Source organism: Bos mutus, chromosome 11, assembly GCF_027580195.1.
Source record: "Bos mutus isolate GX-2022 chromosome 11, NWIPB_WYAK_1.1, whole genome shotgun sequence".
NCBI classification, from domain to species: domain Eukaryota; kingdom Metazoa; phylum Chordata; class Mammalia; order Artiodactyla; family Bovidae; genus Bos; species Bos mutus.
In genome coordinates, this window is record NC_091627.1 from 13,037,532 (window position 1) to 13,056,041 (window position 18,510).

The following is an 18,510-nucleotide window of genomic DNA, read 5'->3' on the forward strand; positions in this document are numbered from 1 at the left end:
AAAATGTTAACAGGCCTCCGGGCCAGAAGATGATGCAAATCACCTAAACTTTTGCATATGATAAGTTTGCAGGAAGAAAGCCTGGCCTACTGCATGACTCTACCCCTTCCCCCATTATCCTCTATGCATAACTTAAGGTATAAAAACTACTTTGGAAAATAAAGTGCGGGCCTTATTCACCAAAACTCGGTCTCCCCATGTCGTTCTTTCTCTCACCTTCTGGCTGAATTATTCAGCCTCTTTTCTCCACTGAATTTCCACACTGAGCTATCCTTATTTAACGACTCTTTATATCCTTAATTAACGTTTAGTTAAGCAATTGTTTCCTGAGCCTCGCAGATGCTTCGAACCCAGAGGGATGGTATGGGGAGGGAGGAGGGAGGAGGGTTCAGGATGGGGAACACATGTATACCTGTGGCAGATTCATTTTGATATATGGCAAAACCAATACAATATTGTAAAGTTAAATAAAATAAAATAAAATAAAAAGAAAATAATCCTACTTTAATTGCATCAAAAAGAATAAAATACTTAGGAATAAATTTAACCAAGAAGATGAAAGACCTGTACTTGAAAAGCATTCATGAAAGGAATTAAAGATGACACAAACAAATGTGAAGATATATGGTACTCAGGGACTCATATTGTTAAAATTCCCATACTACACCAATGGCATTTTCAACAAGACAAGAACAACTCTGTTTATTGAAGAGACTCCCCTCTTTTTATTCTATATTCTTGATGACTTTGTTGAAAATTAGTTGATGATATATACTTTGTTGTATTTCTGGATTCTTTCTTCTGTTCCATTGGTCTTTATGCCAATACTATACTGTTTTGATTCCTGTGGCTTTGTAATATATTTTGAAATCATGAAGTGAGGCCTCTAGCTTTGTTTTTTTATTCTCAAGATTGTTTTTGACATTTTGAGTCCTTTATAGTTCCATATGAATTTTAGGATTTTGTTGTCTATTTCTTTAAGAGAGTAATTGGGATATTAGGATTTAATAGAAATTTCAGTGAATCTGTAGATCACTTCATATATTATGGACATTTTAACAATGTTTCTTGCCTCTACCTGCTTGAATGGTTTCCACTATTTGAAATACTCTGTCCATTTCTTCTTTCTATTAAATTTCTTCTGTCCAAATTTATGAAGTCCATGTAATGTCTTATAAATAGTAATAGAGTTTTGCAGTTCCTTAAGTACTGACTATTGTCAAGCTTATGAGGGAATTACTTGCCAATAACTTTCCCCCACTATAAGGGATTCCCTAGTGGCTCAGATGGTAAGGTGTCTGCCCGCAATGCAGGAGACCCAGGTTCAATCCCTGGGTCTGGAAGATCCCCTGGAGAAAGAAATGACAACCCACTCCAGTACTCTTGCCTAGAAAATTCCATGGATGGAGGAGCCTGGTGGGCTACAGTCCATGGGGTTGCAAAGAGTTGGACATGACTGAGCAACTTCACTCACTCACTCATTGTCAAGCTTAAGAGGGAATTACTTGCCAATAACTTTCCCCCACTATATGGGTAGCAGAAACTGTTTTCCTGAAATCAAAATTCTTAGCAGTACTAGCTTGGTATTGAACATATGTCTGGTCAAGGTCATTTATAGACACTGAGTGATCTGGTTTCCAGTTCAATACTCTTACTGTGATTCGACACCACTTCCTATCACCTCTTTGGGTACTAAGTGAAAAATGGGTACAAAGCAAAGATAACCTGATCATCTCTTAGGTCATCACCCAGTTATGACCTGTAATCTTTTTGTTTTTTTCTATGAGTAAACTTGGTCCCTTAGTTTCCTCAGACCCCTCTTTATATCTTTGTTCCTCAGGCTGTAGATGAAAGGGTTCAACATGGGTGTCACTATTGTGTATATAACTGTGGCTACCCGGTCCTTCACCACTGAGTACATGGACAGTGGCCTAAAATACACATAGATGATACTTCCATAGAAGAAGACCACCACGGTGAGGTGGGAGCCACAGGTGGAGAAGGCCTTCCACTTCCCAGCTGCAGAGGGGATTTTGAGCACCGTGATGATGATTCTCAGGTAGGAGAAGAGAATGCACAGGAAAGGGGTGGCAATGACAGCCAGGGTCTCGGTCATGACCACAATCTGGTTGGATGAAGTGTCAGAGCAGGAGAGCTTAAGTACAGGTTGAGTATCACAAAAGAAGTGCTTGATGACATGGGAGGCACAGAAAAACAGGCGGGACATGAGTAGCACACGCAGCATGGAGTGCAGGTGAGAGATGGTGCATGAGCCCAGCAACAGGAGGAGGCAGCGCCGTGGGCTCATGACCACATCATAATGGAAGGGGTTGCAGATGGCTACCAGCCGGTCTATGGCCATCGAGGCCAGCAGGTAGCTGTCAGTGTTTCCCAAGGCCATGAACAAGTACATCTGGACCAGACAGCCCACATAGGAGATGAATTTTGTCTCTGAGAGTAAGTTCACCAGCATGTTGGGCACAATGACTGTTGTGAAGCAGATATCCATGAAGGACAGGTTGCTGAGGAAAAAGTACATAGGGGTGTGGAGCCGAGAGTCAGAGTGGATGGCCAGGATGATGAGTCCATTCCCCACCAGGGTGATCAGGTACATGACAAGGAATACAGCGAAGAGGGGTTTCTGCAGGTGGGGGTTGGAAGAGATGCCCAGGAGGATAAAGTCCGCAGTGCTGCTGCTGTAGTTCTTTATCTCCATGTCCTTGACCTCTTCATCAGGGTTTGGAGGCCCCGTGGGAGAGATGCGAAGGGCAATTTGATGAAGATGGCTCTTTCCTAACCTCCAGCCTATTAAAAAAAAGGAAGCCCACTGCTTTTTGTTAGGATTTTAAAGAATAGTTATTTCAAAAAACTACAGAGATCAGGGGATAAAACCCAACAAGGGGAAAGGTAAACAATTCCAAGCTACTCCTAAATGAGAAGCTAAAATTTTCCCAGGTGTTCTCTGAGGAAACCAGAAGGGAAAGAGACACGTGTACCCCAATGTTCATCACAGCACTGTTTATAATAGCCAGGACATGGAAGCAACCTAGATGCCCATCAGCAGATGAATGGATAAGAAAGCTGTGGTACATATACACAATGGAGTATTACTCAGCCATTAAAAAGAATACATTTGAATCAGTTCTAATGAGATGGATAAAACTGGAACCTATTATACAGAGTGAAGTAAGCCAGAAAGAAAAACACCAATACAGTATACTAACACATATATATGGAATTTAGAAAGATGGTAACAATAACCCTGTGTGCGAGACAGCAAAAGAGATACTGATGTATAGATCAGTCTTATGGACTCTGTGGGAGGGGGAGAGGGTGGGGAGATTTGGGAGAATAGCATTGAAACATGTATAATATCATGTATGAAACGAGTTGCCAGTCCAGGTTCGATGCACGGTACTGGATGCTTGGGGCTGGTGCACTGGGATGACCCAGAGGGAGGGTGGGGAGGGAGGAGGGAGGTGGGTTCAGGATGGGGAACGCGGGTGTACCTGTGGCGGATTCATTTTGATATTTGGCAAAACTAATACAATATTGTAAATTTTAAAAATAAAATAAAATTAAAAAAATAATAAAATAAAATTTTCCCAGGTGTTCTTAGAAACATCTATGGAGCCTAATTTTTTTGAGTTCTCTTTTGAAAGATTCTTTGGTTGTTTTAGGTTTTTGCTCCACCAACATCCCTAACCAACTCTCTCACCCCTCCCTGCCTTTTTTCCTTCTTCTTGTAGGGGAAAAGTCTTCTGGATCCCACCTTGAATCAGGATGCTTTCATTCAAGAGGTACCAGTGAATGAGGTCCTCTCATTTGGATCCTCTCCTGTTCATATGTCCAGAGGTGGTGGTGGTAGTGGGGGTGGAGCAAAAGTGAGCATTGAATTTCATCCATGCTTCTCAGTATCCACAGAATTCAGATGAGAATTTTTTATGGCTTTGGAGCAAAACCTGCTTAATGTTTATTTAAGCATTTCCATTTGTCTAACATGTTCTTGATGCTCAGATTCTAGGTTTTTGGTTCAGGGATGCCACTCCAAATAGTTATATTATCAGGAATGGCCTATATTACCAAGATTAATCTTTTCAATATATTGAATTTTCTGATTAAGAAAGTATGAAGTTCTTGTTCTAAACAGTCTAACATTATAGGAAATTCAAATGCTGTATGTAAGGGCCCCATTCTCACTAGTGTCATGGAAAAGACTGGCAAGAATGATCTGTGTTACCACTATTAAGCTACACTGTTCAGATGATAGTCTGACCCAGAAAATAAAGCAAAATGGAAGAAACAGAAGGCATAAACATTAGAAAAATTAAACTTGTCATTATTTTTAAGTAGTTTGATTGTGTATCTAAAGAAATCCAAGACAGTCATCTGAAAACTTCTGAATCCTGTGTAGATTTCAGCAAAGTTGCCAAGTACCAAATAAATATACAAATATTAATACTCTTCCTGGGATTTCCCTGGTGGTCAGTGGTTAAAAATCTGCATGCCAATACAGGGGACATAGGTTCCATCCCTGGTCGAAGACGATCCCACATACTGTGGAGCAACTAAGCCCATGTACCACAACTACTGAGCCCGCCTGCTGCAGTTACTGAAACCCGTGCACCTTAGCGGCCCTGCTCAGCAGTAAGAGAAGCCACCGCGATGAGAAACCTGTGCACGGCGACTGAAGAGTCGCCCCTGCTTGCCACCACTAGAGAAAGCCCGTGTACAGCAGCGAAGCCCCAAATAGCCAAAAATAAATAAATAAACCAAATGTAGCTCTTATTATTTCTTTATTCAGCAGTAAATGGTTATTAGATAAATTTCTATTTCTATGGTAGAAATATGTAACAGAAAAAAATGTTACAACTGACAATGGTAAGAAAATCTGAAAAATGTTTAGGGTAAACCTGAGTAGGGGAAAAAGAGATGATGGAGAGCTATATGAAGAAACTATACAGAACACAAGACGAGGGGCTGAATAAATAGAATAAATTTTAGGAATATTGCTAAAAATGAAAGATTGACTATTTAAAAATGCTAATTCTTAGATTCCACATATAAGTTTTATCATACAATTATTTATCTTTCTCTGACTCTTTCATTTAGCAAAATGCCCTCAAGTTCCATTCATGCTGTGAATGGCAGGGTTTCCTTTTTTCTAACGGCTGACTCTAAAAAGCACAAGCTTCAGAGAAGGCAATGGCAACCCACTCCAGTACTCTTGCCTGGAAAATCCCATGGATGGAGGAGCCTGGTGGGCTGTGGTCCATGGGGTCACTACGAGTCGGGCATGACTGAGCGACTTCACTTTCACTTTTCACTTTTCTGCATTGGGGAAGGAAATGGCAACCCACTCCAGTGTTCTTGCCTGGAGAATCCCAGGGACGGGGGAGCCTGGTGGGCTGCGGTCTATGGGGTCGCACAGAGTCGGATACGACTGAAGCGACTTAGCAGCACCAGTGTGTAATATTTACTCTTATATACTATCTTTTAAAATCACATAGTCATTGCAAAAATAAAATTATGATTTTTTTAATGCCAAAAAAAATAAAATAAAAAGCACAAGCTTATAGAAACAGTATTGTGGTGGTTGCCAGGTGCTGGGAGCTGAGAGAAATGGCAGATGTCAATCAACAGGTACAAACTTCCAATTACAAGATGAAATAGCTGTGGATCTAATGTACAGCCTGGTGACTAAAGTTAACACTATAGTATTATATACTTGAAAGGTGCTAATGCCCAATTCCCCAACCCTTCAGCCCCTGGTAATTACCATTCTGCTTAAGGGAGTGGATCTTAGATGTTCTGATCCCCCAAATAAAAATGGTAATTATGTGAGGTGACGGGTATGTTAACTAACCGTACTGTGTTAATCATTTTGAGACATGTAAGTGGATCAAATCACCATGTTGTACACCTTAAATGTACATTGTTATATGTGAAATCTCAATGAAGCTGAAAAAAGTAAATTTTTCTCAAGCCAAGGAAATTCAATTCACTAATAACACCCCAGGGAAATATTTAATGGAATTTGAAAAGGCCATTCGGGGGTGGGAGGGGGGTTCAGGATGGGGAACACATGTACACCCGTGGCGGATTCATTTTGCTGTATGGCAGAACCAGTGCAATATTGTAAAGTAATTAGACTCCAATTAAAATAAATAAATTTAAATTTAAAAAAAAGAGGGAAAAAATAAAATTCATCTAGGGGTATAATGAACAAAGAAAAACAACTTAAAAATGGAATAATGATGGAGAACTTTTCTAACCAAAAATCATAGCATGGCATAATGAAAAATGGAAAGATAATTATACACACAGAAAAACAAATCAATAGTTCAACATAAAGAATTTTGTATACCTGTATTTATGCATATATATACAGCTAGCTCTATGTGGAAATGAATACATAATAAAGATTTATTTCATAGCAATGGAGAAAGAAAGGACTATTTAAAAAAGTGATGCTTATCACTTTTGGCTCAATGTTTTGAAAAAATAAGGCTAGATTTCTACATTATCTCACTTATACATAAATAAAACTCATATGAATGAACAATTTAAGAGTAAAAAAAATTAAACCATAAAATAATTAGCTAAAAATAAAGGAGAATATTTTATAGTCTCAGAATGGGGTTGCTATCCCAAGAAAGAAATAAAATATAGAGGCATGAATGACAAAATACCGTACTCAGAAATGTGAACATTACTCCAAAAGAGACCATGCTGCTCCTGCTGTTGCTAAGTCACTTCAGTTGTGTCCGACTCTGTGCGACCCCATAGACCGCAGCCCACCAGGCTCCCCAATCCCTGGGATTCTCCAGGCAAGAACACTGGAGTGGGTTGCCATTTCCTTCTCCAATGCATGAAAGTGAAAAGTGAAAGTGAAGTCACTCAGTAGTGTCCCACCCTCAGCAACCCCATGGACTGCAGCCTACCAGGCTCCTCCATCCATGGGATTTTCCAGGCAAGAGTACTGGAGTGGGGTACCATTGCCTTCTCCGAAAAGAGACCATGAGGAAAGCTAAAATATAAACTATTGACTCAGAGAAAATATCAGCAACACATTTACCAAAGAAAACTTGTAAGGAGATGTCAACCTCATTGGTAATCAGAAAATAGAAATTAGACTTAATTGCAATTTATACCTGTGAGATTGTGTAGAGGTTCAGAACAGCCTTTCCCGGATCATTTTGGCCTGTAGATTAATTTGAACTCAAGTCGACTGAGACCCACTGGACTCAAGAAAAACTGCTGTTCCTTGCTTTACTATTTAGGATTGAAATGGAAGATTTATTACCAGAGAGAAATTTTATTTAAGTGGTCCCATCTGTATGGCAGGACAAACATCCAGCCACCCAACATCTGCTCTTCATAATGTCTTGTGGATGACTCTGCTGTTCTTGAGAGCCCCAGGCTTCTATAGCAATTCTTAGCTCAGGATGGCACATAGACCTCACTGGACCTTTCTATCTTTTAACCTCCCATGTGTGTGAGGTCTCTGACCCTGTCTTGTATGTGAAGTTCTCATACAAATGAAATTAAATTTGATTTTCCCATTAATTTATCTCACGCTGATTTGATGATTAGAGCAGCTGAAGGAACCTTTGAAGAGTACAGGAATATTCTACAATATTAAAAAAATATATATATTTTATATATATATATATATTTATATATAAACAAGACACATACTCTGAGAGTGAGAGGGTAATCAGTATAGATCTTTTGGTAAACTCTATAAGAACTGAAAATCTTCATGTCTTTATTCAGTAAATCCACTTATACAAGTCTGTCCATTAAAGATAGTCATCTATACAAAGATACGTACACACGTTTTGATTGTAGCATTGCTTCTAATACCAAATACGACAATACAAATAAAACAAACCACAGAGGAATCAACCTAAATATTCACAATAGGTGAGTTAATGAAACAAGTGTTAGTGAATTTGCATTACTTAATATCTCACTGTCTTTAAAGAAACTAGATGGTTAATGTTGGTCAGGGCTTCCTAGGTGTTACTGTTGCTGTTTCTAGGAGACACAGTGGTAAAGAATCCTCCTGCCAATGCAGGAGATTCAGGAGATGCAGGTTGGAGCCATTTGTCAGGGAGATCCCCTGGAGAAGGAAATGGCAACCCACTCCAGTATTCTTGCCAGGGTAATCCCATGAACAGAGGAGTCCAGTGAGCTACAGTCCATGGAGTCAGAGGCGACTGAGCAGACATGCAATGTTAGTCACATATATGATTAATAGCACTCAGTGTATGCATACCATACACAGTTAGTTAAGGACATTGTGTATCTTTTGACTCTTTTATTGTCTCCAAATCCTAAGAGATAAGCATTATTGTTTGGATTGGCCAAAAGATTGGTTATGTAAGGTGTTACAAACACACTCGAACTTACCTTTTGGCCAACGCAATATATCCCTATTTTACAGATAAAAAAATAGACTAGCAAAGTTAAGTAACTTTTCCGATCTCATAGTAACTAAATGGTAGAGCTGAGGTTTGAATTCAGGCAGTCTGATGGCAGAGTGGAAGCTATTCATTGGTAAGCTGTGTTATCAGTGTTACTCCACTGCCTATGATATTGTTAAGTGACAAAAGCAAGTTGCAGAACAATGGCTATAGAATAACCCCATTTTTGTAAAGAAAACTACCTCCGTTATATGTTGTGCTTGTTGTGGTGTGTGTGTTTACATAGTGTAGTTGCCTTCGGGAGTGAGAATGGATGGATGTAGTGGGTACTTCTTTCCATATTTAATTTTGTGTGTTTGCATTTAAAAATAAGGGGTGCATGTTTCTTTTATTAATTGTATAATTAAAAGGTGACAGTTCCCTAAAATTACACTTCCTAGAGACCTAGACTTGTGTGCGTATTTTAGTTTTTTCATTACATGGATCCATATGCATGTTATATTCAGAAATGCGGTCATACTATCCATAATGATTTTTCTCTTATCACAGTGTTACAATGGATATTTTTGTATATAAATATTTTGTACTTATGAGAGAGTTTCTACAATGTATAATACATTCTGAGAGATGAAATGCTGAGTTCATGAACACAGAAATTTGTAATAGATACTCCCAGTCTGAGACAATTGTCCTTTCATCCCATTTTGGGTAAATGTATTCATTTCACTCTGTTCTCTTTCCCCATTTTGTTCACCGTATCTTTCAGCCTCATTCCTGGGGCTCTGTTTTTCCTGGTGATGAAGGACTAATGCATCCTGTTGGTCTTGAACCTGGAATTCTCCATATCTAGGTGACTTTCTTCTGGGCGGTAGGGAACCTCCTTCCCATCTTATTGAAACTGGTAACAGTGTATTTTCCTCACGCCTTGAGCAAGACCTTTCACCTCAGTGTACCCATCAATAAGATGGGTGTGGTTTAACTTTTTGCCTGCCTGATCCTGTCATTTGGAGACATAGGTAGATTACCACACACCATTCCCACATCAAATTGTTTGCATTAAATATGTGCAGATTTGTATATCAATTATACTTCAATAAAGCTGTAAAAAAAGCAAGCTGTATTGCAGAGCCTTGATTTCAGTGATTTTGACTGCAGCTGGTTGAGCAGTCTCATGGGTAAAAGTCAATTCCACTTACTTGCAATACCTGTTTTTTGCCCCCAGAGCACACTTAGAGGAGAGACGCTTGTGTTATTTGATGCCAGATCATTACATATGTTACATATCTGGAGACTCTGATGGGAAAATGCTGTCAATGAATGAGATGCTGGAATTCAGACATGAACTGCCTATGTCCCTTCTTAGATATTTAGCCTCTTTCCCACGCTGATTATTTTGCATAACCCACATAAGGTGGAAGTAGGATGCTTCTTGGAGAAGGAAATGGCAACCCACTCCAGTGTTCTTGCCTGGAGAATCCCAGGAAAAGGGGAGCCTGGTGGGCTGACGTCTATGGGGTCGCACAGAGTCGGATACGACTGAAGTGACTTAGCAGCAGCAGGATGCTTCTTTATCAAGGCGTTATGATGATTAAGAAGCATGGGGTTTTGATTCATAGTCAGTTTTAAAATAAAAATGGAAGCACTTTTCATTATTTTCAAAAGCACAACTATAATAAATTGATTAGGTTATGCACACTCAATTTTATTATTAATTAAATACCTTATTTCACTGCTGCTGCTGCTGCTGTCACTTCAGTCATGTCCGACTCTGTGTGACCCCATAGATGGCAGCCCACCAGGCTCCCCTGTCCCTGGGATTCTCCAGGGAAGAGCACTGGAGTGGGTTGCCATATCCCTCTCCAATGCATGAAAGTGAAAATTGAAAGTGAAGTCACTCAGTCGTGTCCGACCCTCAGCAACCCCACTACTTGCTTATTATTTAAACAAAATAATATGTGCTTACACACTTTTACATGGTATAGGACTTTGTAAATAAAAGTGATTATGGTTAGTAACAAAACATTTTATGTCACTGGCAAAATAAATATAGTTGAGTAGAAGAGTTTGGTGACTCTTTCCACAGGTGTTTAATGTTACTGCTGTGACAAGAAGCTAGAATAATGATATTTTAATGATTGGTAGGGCTTGTCATCAGGTAGTAGTTGGGAAGGACCAGGAGGGACTGGAAACTTTGCAAGCCTTTGAAATCACACTATCCACCCGTAAAAGGTATTTACTATCTTCCTTGATAGCACAAAGAGACTATTTCTATACATTTCAATTTTTCTTCCTTAGCATTTTCTACTTAGTGGACATTTGGCATTACTGGTTGATTTCTCTTCCTTGCTAAAACAGTACCCGTCTCCAAGCTATCAGCCACATGAAACCAGGGAGTCCAAAGCTGGAGCAGAGAATGCCCTTTATGAACAGAATATACATATGTTTAGTGAGTAATATTTGGGTGCCAAGCTATACCTCATCCATGCTGCTCCCCAGAAGGAGCAAGGACAGCTGAAGAGTGACTAAACTGGGGAAAATTCAGTTAGCATTTATTGGACAGGTTCTGCACTTAGCTCTTGTCTCATGTAATCCTCACAATAGAACTAGGATGTTAGTAGTATTATTTCCCCATTTTATAAAGAACTTAATTTCAGAGAACCACTCAACTGGTATAAAGCAAATTCAAACTCAGGTATGCTTGATTTCAAATTGTGTGTTTCAAAGTACTTTATCAGACTTCTTCCCCAAACCATCCTTATTGGTCTTGAACCTGGAATTCTCCATATCTTTGGTGGGGAGCTAAGCCAGCCTGTCCTTTGTCAGCAGCCCTCCTCTGCCTGCCAACTGCCTTCAGCCTCCTTGCTGACCTGCTCCTCCTCCTCCTCCATCCTTTGCTCCCACACATCAGGACCTTTTCATTTTCTTTCCTTCCTGCTGTTCCAGTTCCAAAGCCTTAGGCTTGTGTGTTCCTCACCTTTATGGGGAAATGGTTGTGGAGACTCTGTACCTCAGCTCTGGCAGATTCTAAGCCAACAGCAGCTCTGTGCTCTTGGAGCACCAGGACCTGATTTTAGAATCTTTCCAGAACCCACTTTTTTTTTTTTTGAATTCAGCTTCTCTTTATCTTGCACCTTCCCACTGACAGCATGAAGATCATATGTGTATAGTCTCCTTAACAGGGAAGTCCTGATGAGGGTCTGCAGGGCCCTTTTCAGGATGATCTTTCTTTCCTCATCTTTGTGAAATCTCTCCTTTCTGCATAGTTTTCACTCTTAGTTAAAGCTTTATGTAGTCCTTCTCAGCTGTTCAATTCTAGATGTCAAGACAAGTGGACTTTTCAAATATGCCTATGGAAATCCTTTTTGTGTGTAACTGTCTTCCCTCTGTCCCAACATACTGATCCATCAGAGGTACTTAAAGTGGCTCTCTTGAAAACAAATCTCTTGTGTTTCCCTGCTGAGCTGGCCATGTCTCCCACAGATTTCTCCACCTTGAGGCCCCCAAGTCATTGCAGCCTCTTCCCATGTATATTCTCATCATGGTCATATAATAGCTAACAATTCCACAGTGCTTACATGTGCCAGACACTGCTCTGAGAACTTCACGTGCATTAAGACATTTAGTCTTTACAGCACCCCATTTTACAGGTAATGAAAGTGAGGCAGAGGGCACTGAAGTGACCTGCTAAAGGCCACACAGGTAGGTGATGGTGGAGCCAGATTCAGGGTGTATCCTCTTAACACTTGTGTTGTCCTAACTTTTTGTTCACTTGTTCCTCTGCTGACTCCTTTCCGGAAAAAGATAACTCTGTGGTTCTGGATTGTAGTATATGGGCTATGCCCCTTAAGGCAGGGGCCAGAGTAGATTCTACTCTGTGTGATATGCAATTATAAGGAGAGAGAGGAAAAAATAGAGAAGAGGAAGTGTTTCCTGGCTTTTGAGATGAAGAAGAGAAGAAAGGATTAGGAAAAGATCACATGAACATGTTAACCCATGGTCTCTGTTCCCTGAGACCCCTTAGCCTGCCTACCTGTGGGCTTGACAGGGGAGATTCAGGGTCCTGATCAGGCCTGGGATCCTGCCAGCGGGTTATGATCAGGCTCTGAATCTGAGGAAGGAGGCAGGTTTCAGTGAGATCTAACGTCAGAAGTGCACTGATTCTTCTCTCTACCTACAGTGAGAACTGTTGATAAGAGGGAGACCCAGAGGGAGTATCTTCCCCCTCAAGCCAGACCTCTGTGGGCATCGGTGCTGCAGCCCTCCCAGGAGAGAACAGTCCTGATGCCCTCACTGAGTTCTGTGCCCAGGAGACTAGGGAGCCTGGCTGTAGAGATGTAGCCTCTACACCTGGAAGGGAAGTAGGACCATGGAGCCATAGGGGTGGTGGCGTGTTCATGCACATGCATGTGTGCTATGTACATGTGCGTGCTAGTACACTCTATGTGCTCTCTGTACATGCCTGTGCTCCTGTGCATGTCAGCATGTAGCTGGAAGGAGAGGTGATGGCCTCTGACATCTCTGAGTTTTTTCGTCTGCATGGATGACTGTGTCTAGGTGCAGTTGTCATGTTATAGGGAAGAGATTAAGCTACAAGCTCTGGAACCAGACTTGTACTTGTGCTTAGTTGCTCAGTCATGTCCGACTCTTTGTAACCTTATGGATTGTTAGCCCTCCAGGCTCCTCTGTCCATGGGATTCTCCAGGCAAGGATACTGGAGTGGTTTGCCATGCCTTCCTCCAGGGGATCTTCCCAACCCAGGGATCGAACCCAGGTCTCCTGCACTGCAGGCAGGTTCTTTACCGTCTGAGCTACCAGGGAAGCTGGAACCAGACTTAATAGATTCAAATACTGGCTCTGCCTCTAACAAGTTATGTGAACTCTGCAAGAGTTAATCTCCTTTGAGTCTAATTTTGATTTTGTTCGCCTTTCTTAAACATTTTATTGCTTCATTATCTTAAGCCAGACTATCGTTTTTGAATTCCAGTTCCATCAGTTATTATATGGGCACATTGGAGCAAGTTATTTAAATTCTCTAATCCACACTGTTCTCAAGTATAAGTGGCATAGCAAACACAATTTTTAGATACATTTTTTCCAATTTTCCCCTTTAAATTGACTTTATAGGTTAGGTTATAAGTTCACAGAAAAATTCATCAGAAAGTATGGAGAGTCCCCTGTATCCCCTGGCCTTATATACATATAGCCCCCATTATCACCCTTCCTCACCACAGGGTGTATTTGGTATCACTGATTAACTTACATTGACACATCTTACCCAAAGCCCATAGTTTTACATTGGGCTTTGTTCTAGGTGGTGTACCTTCTGTGGGTTTTAACAAAAATATAATGACATGTATCCTTCATTATAGTATCATAGAGAATAATTTCACTGCCTAAAATTCCTGTGCTCCATCTATTCATTCTTTCCTTCCCCAACCCCTGGCACCTACTGATCCTTTTTACTGTCTCTGTAGTTTTGCCTTTTCTGGAATACACTGTTGGAATCATCTAGAATGTAGCCTTTTCACATTGGCTTCTTTCAGTTAGTATTTGCACTGAAGGTTCTTCCATGTGTTTTCATGGGTGGGTAGCTCATTTCTTCTTGTAAAAAGTGAAAGTGTGAAGTATTAGTTGCTCAGTAGTGTCCGACTTTTTGGGACCCAATGGACTGTAGCCTGCCAGGCTCCTCTGTGCATGGAATTCAGGCAAGAATGATGGCGTGGGTAGCCATTCCTTTCTCCAGGGCATCTTCCTGACTCAGGGATCTAACCCTGGTCTCCTGCATTTAAGTTAGATTCTTTACTGTCTGAACCACCATAGCTGAATACTATTCCACTGCCTATATTTATCATGGTTTATTTCACCTATCAATATATATCTTTTTGTAAGTAGCTAGAGATGACTTATTGTACACAGGAAATGCAAAAATTTATTTTGCTGCCTGATGTCAACTGAAACAAATGCACCACCTGAAAGTTGAGAATTATATTTTACTCAGCACACAAAACTGAAGACTTAAGACCAGGACTCAGCCTCTCAGATCATTCAGAGAGACTGCTCCAAAACTGCAACTGAGAGCTCAGGATATATAGTAGCTTTTGTAACACAGATCAGGTTTTCAGAATATCAAAAGATTACTGTTAATTACAGAAAATAAGGCATCTTGAGTTAATGGATTTACCATTTTCTATGTATCTTGCTCGGTTGCTCAGTAGTGTCCCACTGTTTGTAACCGCTTGGACTCTGTCCATGGGATTCTCCAGGCAAGAATACTGGAGTGGGTTACCATTTCCTCCTCCAGGAGATCTTCCTGATCCGGGATCAAACCCGCGTCTCTTGAGGCTCCTTCATTGGCAGGTGAATTCCTTACCACTGAGCCACCTGGGAATCCCATTTTCTATGTATGGGAAAATGCAAAAGTCTGGGCTCTTGGAAATCATTCCTTTGCTATGAACCTCAGCTATCTGGGACCAGTATCCTGTGCTTTCTCATCCGAGTCTGCTCAGGGTTCATCCTTGGGGGTGACTGTAGTGGCTGTCTGCTGATGGTAGCCTCTATTTTCCAATCCTAGCCTCCCTATTCTCAAGTTTAAAAAGCCCCAATAAGAGGTTTTCTCTGCCTCTCAAAGAAATTCCAATGTTTATTGCTTTTACCAGCTTGGATGATTTCCACTATTTGTTTTATTAAAGTTGAGCTGATTTATTATATTAGTTTTAGGTGTACAACATAGTGATTCAGTATTTTTTATAGATTATACTCAGTTTAAAGTTACTACAAAATAATGGCTATAGTTTCCTGTGCTGTACAATATATCCTTGTTGCTTATTTATTTTATACATTGTAGTTTGTATCTTTTAATCCTCTACCCCTATCTTGCCCCTTACCCCTTGCCTTACTCCACTGGTAACCACTAGTTTGTTCTCTGTGAGTCTGTTTCTCTTTTGTTATATTCATTCATTTGTTTTATTTTTTAGATTCCACATAAAGGTGATAACTTAAAGTAGTTGTCTTTGTCTGCCTGGCTTATTTCACTAAGCATAATACCATATAGGTCCATCCACACTGTGGCAAATGGCAGCATTTCTTCTTTTTTATGGATGAGTAGTATTTCATTGTATATATATGCCATATCTTCTTTACTCATTCATTGGTTTAGGGATACTTGGTGCTTCCATATCATGGCTATTGTAAATAGTGCTCTTGTGAATACTGAGATGGATGTTTCTTTTTGAATTAGTGTTTTTATTTTTCTGATATAGTTCAAGGAAAAGAAATATTGGATTATATGATAGTTCTATTTTTAAGTTTTTGAGTAGATGCTGTACTATTTTCTAGAGTGGCTGCACCAATTTATGTTCCCAGCAACAGTGTACTAGGGATCCTTTTTTTACATCCTTGCCAACATTTGCTATTTGTAGACCTTTTGATAATTGACATTCTGAAAAGTATGAGGTGATATCTCATTGCGTTTTTGATTGGCATACCCTGATGATTAGAGCTGTTGAACATCTTTTCATGTGCATGTTGGCCATCTGTGTATCTTGTTTGGAAACACGTCTATTCAGGTTTTATGCCCATTTTTATGGTATTATTTGTTTTTTGATATTGAATTGCATGAGCCATTTATGTATTTTGGATGTTAATCAAATATTTTCACCCATTTAGTAAGTTGTCTTTTCATTTTGTAGATGGTTTCTTTGGCTGTGCAAAAGTTTTTGAGTTTACTTAGGTCTCATTTAAAAATTTTGCTTTTGTTCCTTTTGCTTTAGGAGACAAATCTCAAAAAATATTGCTACAATTTATGTTAAAGAGTGGTCTGCCTATGTTTTCCTCTAGAAGTTTTACTGTTTCAGGCCTTACATTTAGGTCTTTAATTCAAATATGTTTTTTCTATGGTTTAAGAAAACTGGTTTTTAATGTTTGAAATATTCTGCCTAATTCCTCTTTTATTGAATCTTCAATTCTCAAAATTGAAACACTCCTGAAGAACAATCTTACATCATCCCTCCAAGAAGTCTTTGATAATTTTCTATCAAATCTATGTTATTTCTTATTTAAAAATAGCAAAATTTTATAGTTTCTGGAACACTAGCCAGTGTGAAGCATATAGAAGAGTTATTTTGGGATAGTTTTATCCAATATATGAATGGCAGGAAATGTTTTCCTGCATCTAGATTCCTAGCAGTATTTGGCCTGGGATTGAACATACGTTTGTGCAAAGTGATTGATAGAGACCAAGTGATCTGGCTTCCATGTCAATGCTCTTACTGTGATTCAAGACCAGCTCTCATTACCTCTTTGAGTACCATGTGAAAAATGGTACTCATCTCTTAGTACCATCTAAGTACCTGATCATCTCTTAGGTCATCTCCCAGTTATGACATTCCCTCTTGTTATTCTTTCTATGACTAAATTCTGCTCCTTAATTTCCTCAGACCCCTCTTTATATCTTTGTTTCTTAGGCTGTAGATGAAAGGGTTCAACATGGGTGTCACTATTGTGTACATAACTGTGGCTACCCGGTCCTTCACCACTGAGTACATGGACAGTGGCCTAAAATACACATAGATGACACTCCCATAGAAGAAGACCACCACAGTGAGGTGGGAGCCACAGGTGGAGAAGGCCTTCCACTTCCCAGCTGCAGAGGGGATTTTGAGCACAGTGACGATGATTCTCAGGTAGGAGAAGAGAATGCACAGGAAAGGGGTGGCAATGACAGCCAGGCTCTCGGTCATGACCACAATCTGGTTGGTAGTCGTGTCAGAGCAGGAGAGCTTGAGCACAGGCTGCGTATCACAGAAGAAGTGCTTGATGACATGGGAGGCACAGAAAGACAGGCGGGACATAAGTAGCACATACATCATAGAGTGCAGGTGAGAGATGGTGCATGAACCCAGCAACAGGAGGAGGCAACGCCGTGGGCTCATGACCACATCATAATGGAAGGGGTTGCAGATGGCTACCAGCCTGTCTATGGCCATTGAGGCCAGCAGGTAGCTGTCAGTGTTCCCCAAGGCCATGAAGAAGTACATCTGGACCAGACAGCCCACATAGGAGATGAATTTTGTCTCTGAGAGTAAGTTCACCAGCATGTTGGGCACAATGACTGTTGTGAAGCAGATATCTGTGAAGGACAGGTTGCTGAGGAAAAAGTACATAGGGGTGTGGAGCCGGGAGTCAGAGTGGATGGCCAGGATGATGAGTCCATTCCCCACCAGGGTGACCAGGTACATAACGAGGAATACAGTAAAGAGGGGTTTCTGCATCTGGGGGTTGGAAGAGATGCCCAGGAGGATAAAGCCTGAGATGCTGCTGCTATAGTTCTTCATGTCCTTGACCTCTGGTCAGGGTTTGGAGGAGTCGTGGGAGAAGATGTGAAGGGCAATTTGACCAAGATGCCGCCTTCCTTAATCTCTAGCCTATAACAAAAAGAAGCCCATTGCCATTATTAGGATTTTAAAGAATTTCTACTTCAAGAAACTACAGAGATCAGGGGATAAAATCCAAGAAGGAGAAAGGTAAACAAAGTCCAAGCCACTCCCTACAGGAGAAACTAAACTTTTCCCTTGTGTTCTTAGGAACTTATGATTTGTCTGAGCTCTTCTCAGTTCTCTGTGGGAAGATATCTCTTAAGTTCTTTCTTGATCAAATTTGTTAATTCCCCTTCTGCCTGCTTTTTTTCTTATTTTGAAAGGGAAGAGGCTGTTGGGTTCCCTCATGGATCAAGATGCTTCCATACAAGGGGTCGCTATGAATGAGGTTCTCTCATCAGGATCCTCTCCTGCTCACTTGTCCAGAGGTGGTGGTGGTGGTGGTGGGACAAAAGTGAGCATTGGATTTCATCAGTGCTCCTCAGTAGCCACAAAGTTCAGTTGAGACTTCCTAAGTCTCAGAGTAGTTTGTTCTTAAAGATTTATTTAAGCAATTCCATTTGGGTCACATGTTCTAGATGCTCAGATTCTAGGTTTTTGGTTCAGGAAAGTGAAAGTGAAAGTCACTCAGTCGTGTCAGACTCTTTGCAACCCCATGGACTGTATAGTCCATGGAATTCTCCAGGCCAGAATACTGGAGTGGG

The 18,510-nt window shown here is 40.5% G+C and overlaps 1 protein-coding gene and 1 non-coding gene across 2 annotated transcripts; both read right to left on the reverse strand.

The window, feature by feature from the left end:
• Positions 1 to 1,780: 1,780 nt before the first annotated feature.
• On the reverse strand, positions 1,781 to 2,781 carry LOC102286029 (olfactory receptor 1L4-like). Its single transcript, XM_005903071.2, has one exon. The coding sequence runs from the start codon at positions 2,714 to 2,716 to the stop codon at positions 1,781 to 1,783; it is 936 nt and encodes a 311-aa protein (XP_005903133.2). The 5' UTR covers positions 2,717 to 2,781.
• Positions 2,782 to 16,840: 14,059 nt separating this feature from the next.
• On the reverse strand, positions 16,841 to 17,862 carry LOC102286308 (olfactory receptor 1L4; the record flags this gene model as incomplete). The annotated part of the gene is made up of 1 exon (XR_001351696.2): positions 16,841 to 17,862. It is a non-coding gene; the product is annotated as an olfactory receptor 1L4 (transcript).
• Between the last annotated feature and the right edge of the window lie 648 nt (positions 17,863 to 18,510).

Excerpts from the sequence above, each read along its gene's own strand:
- LOC102286029 (XM_005903071.2), bottom strand. The coding sequence starts at position 2,716 with ATGGAGATAAAGAACTACAGCAGCAGCACTGCGGACTTTATCCTCCTG.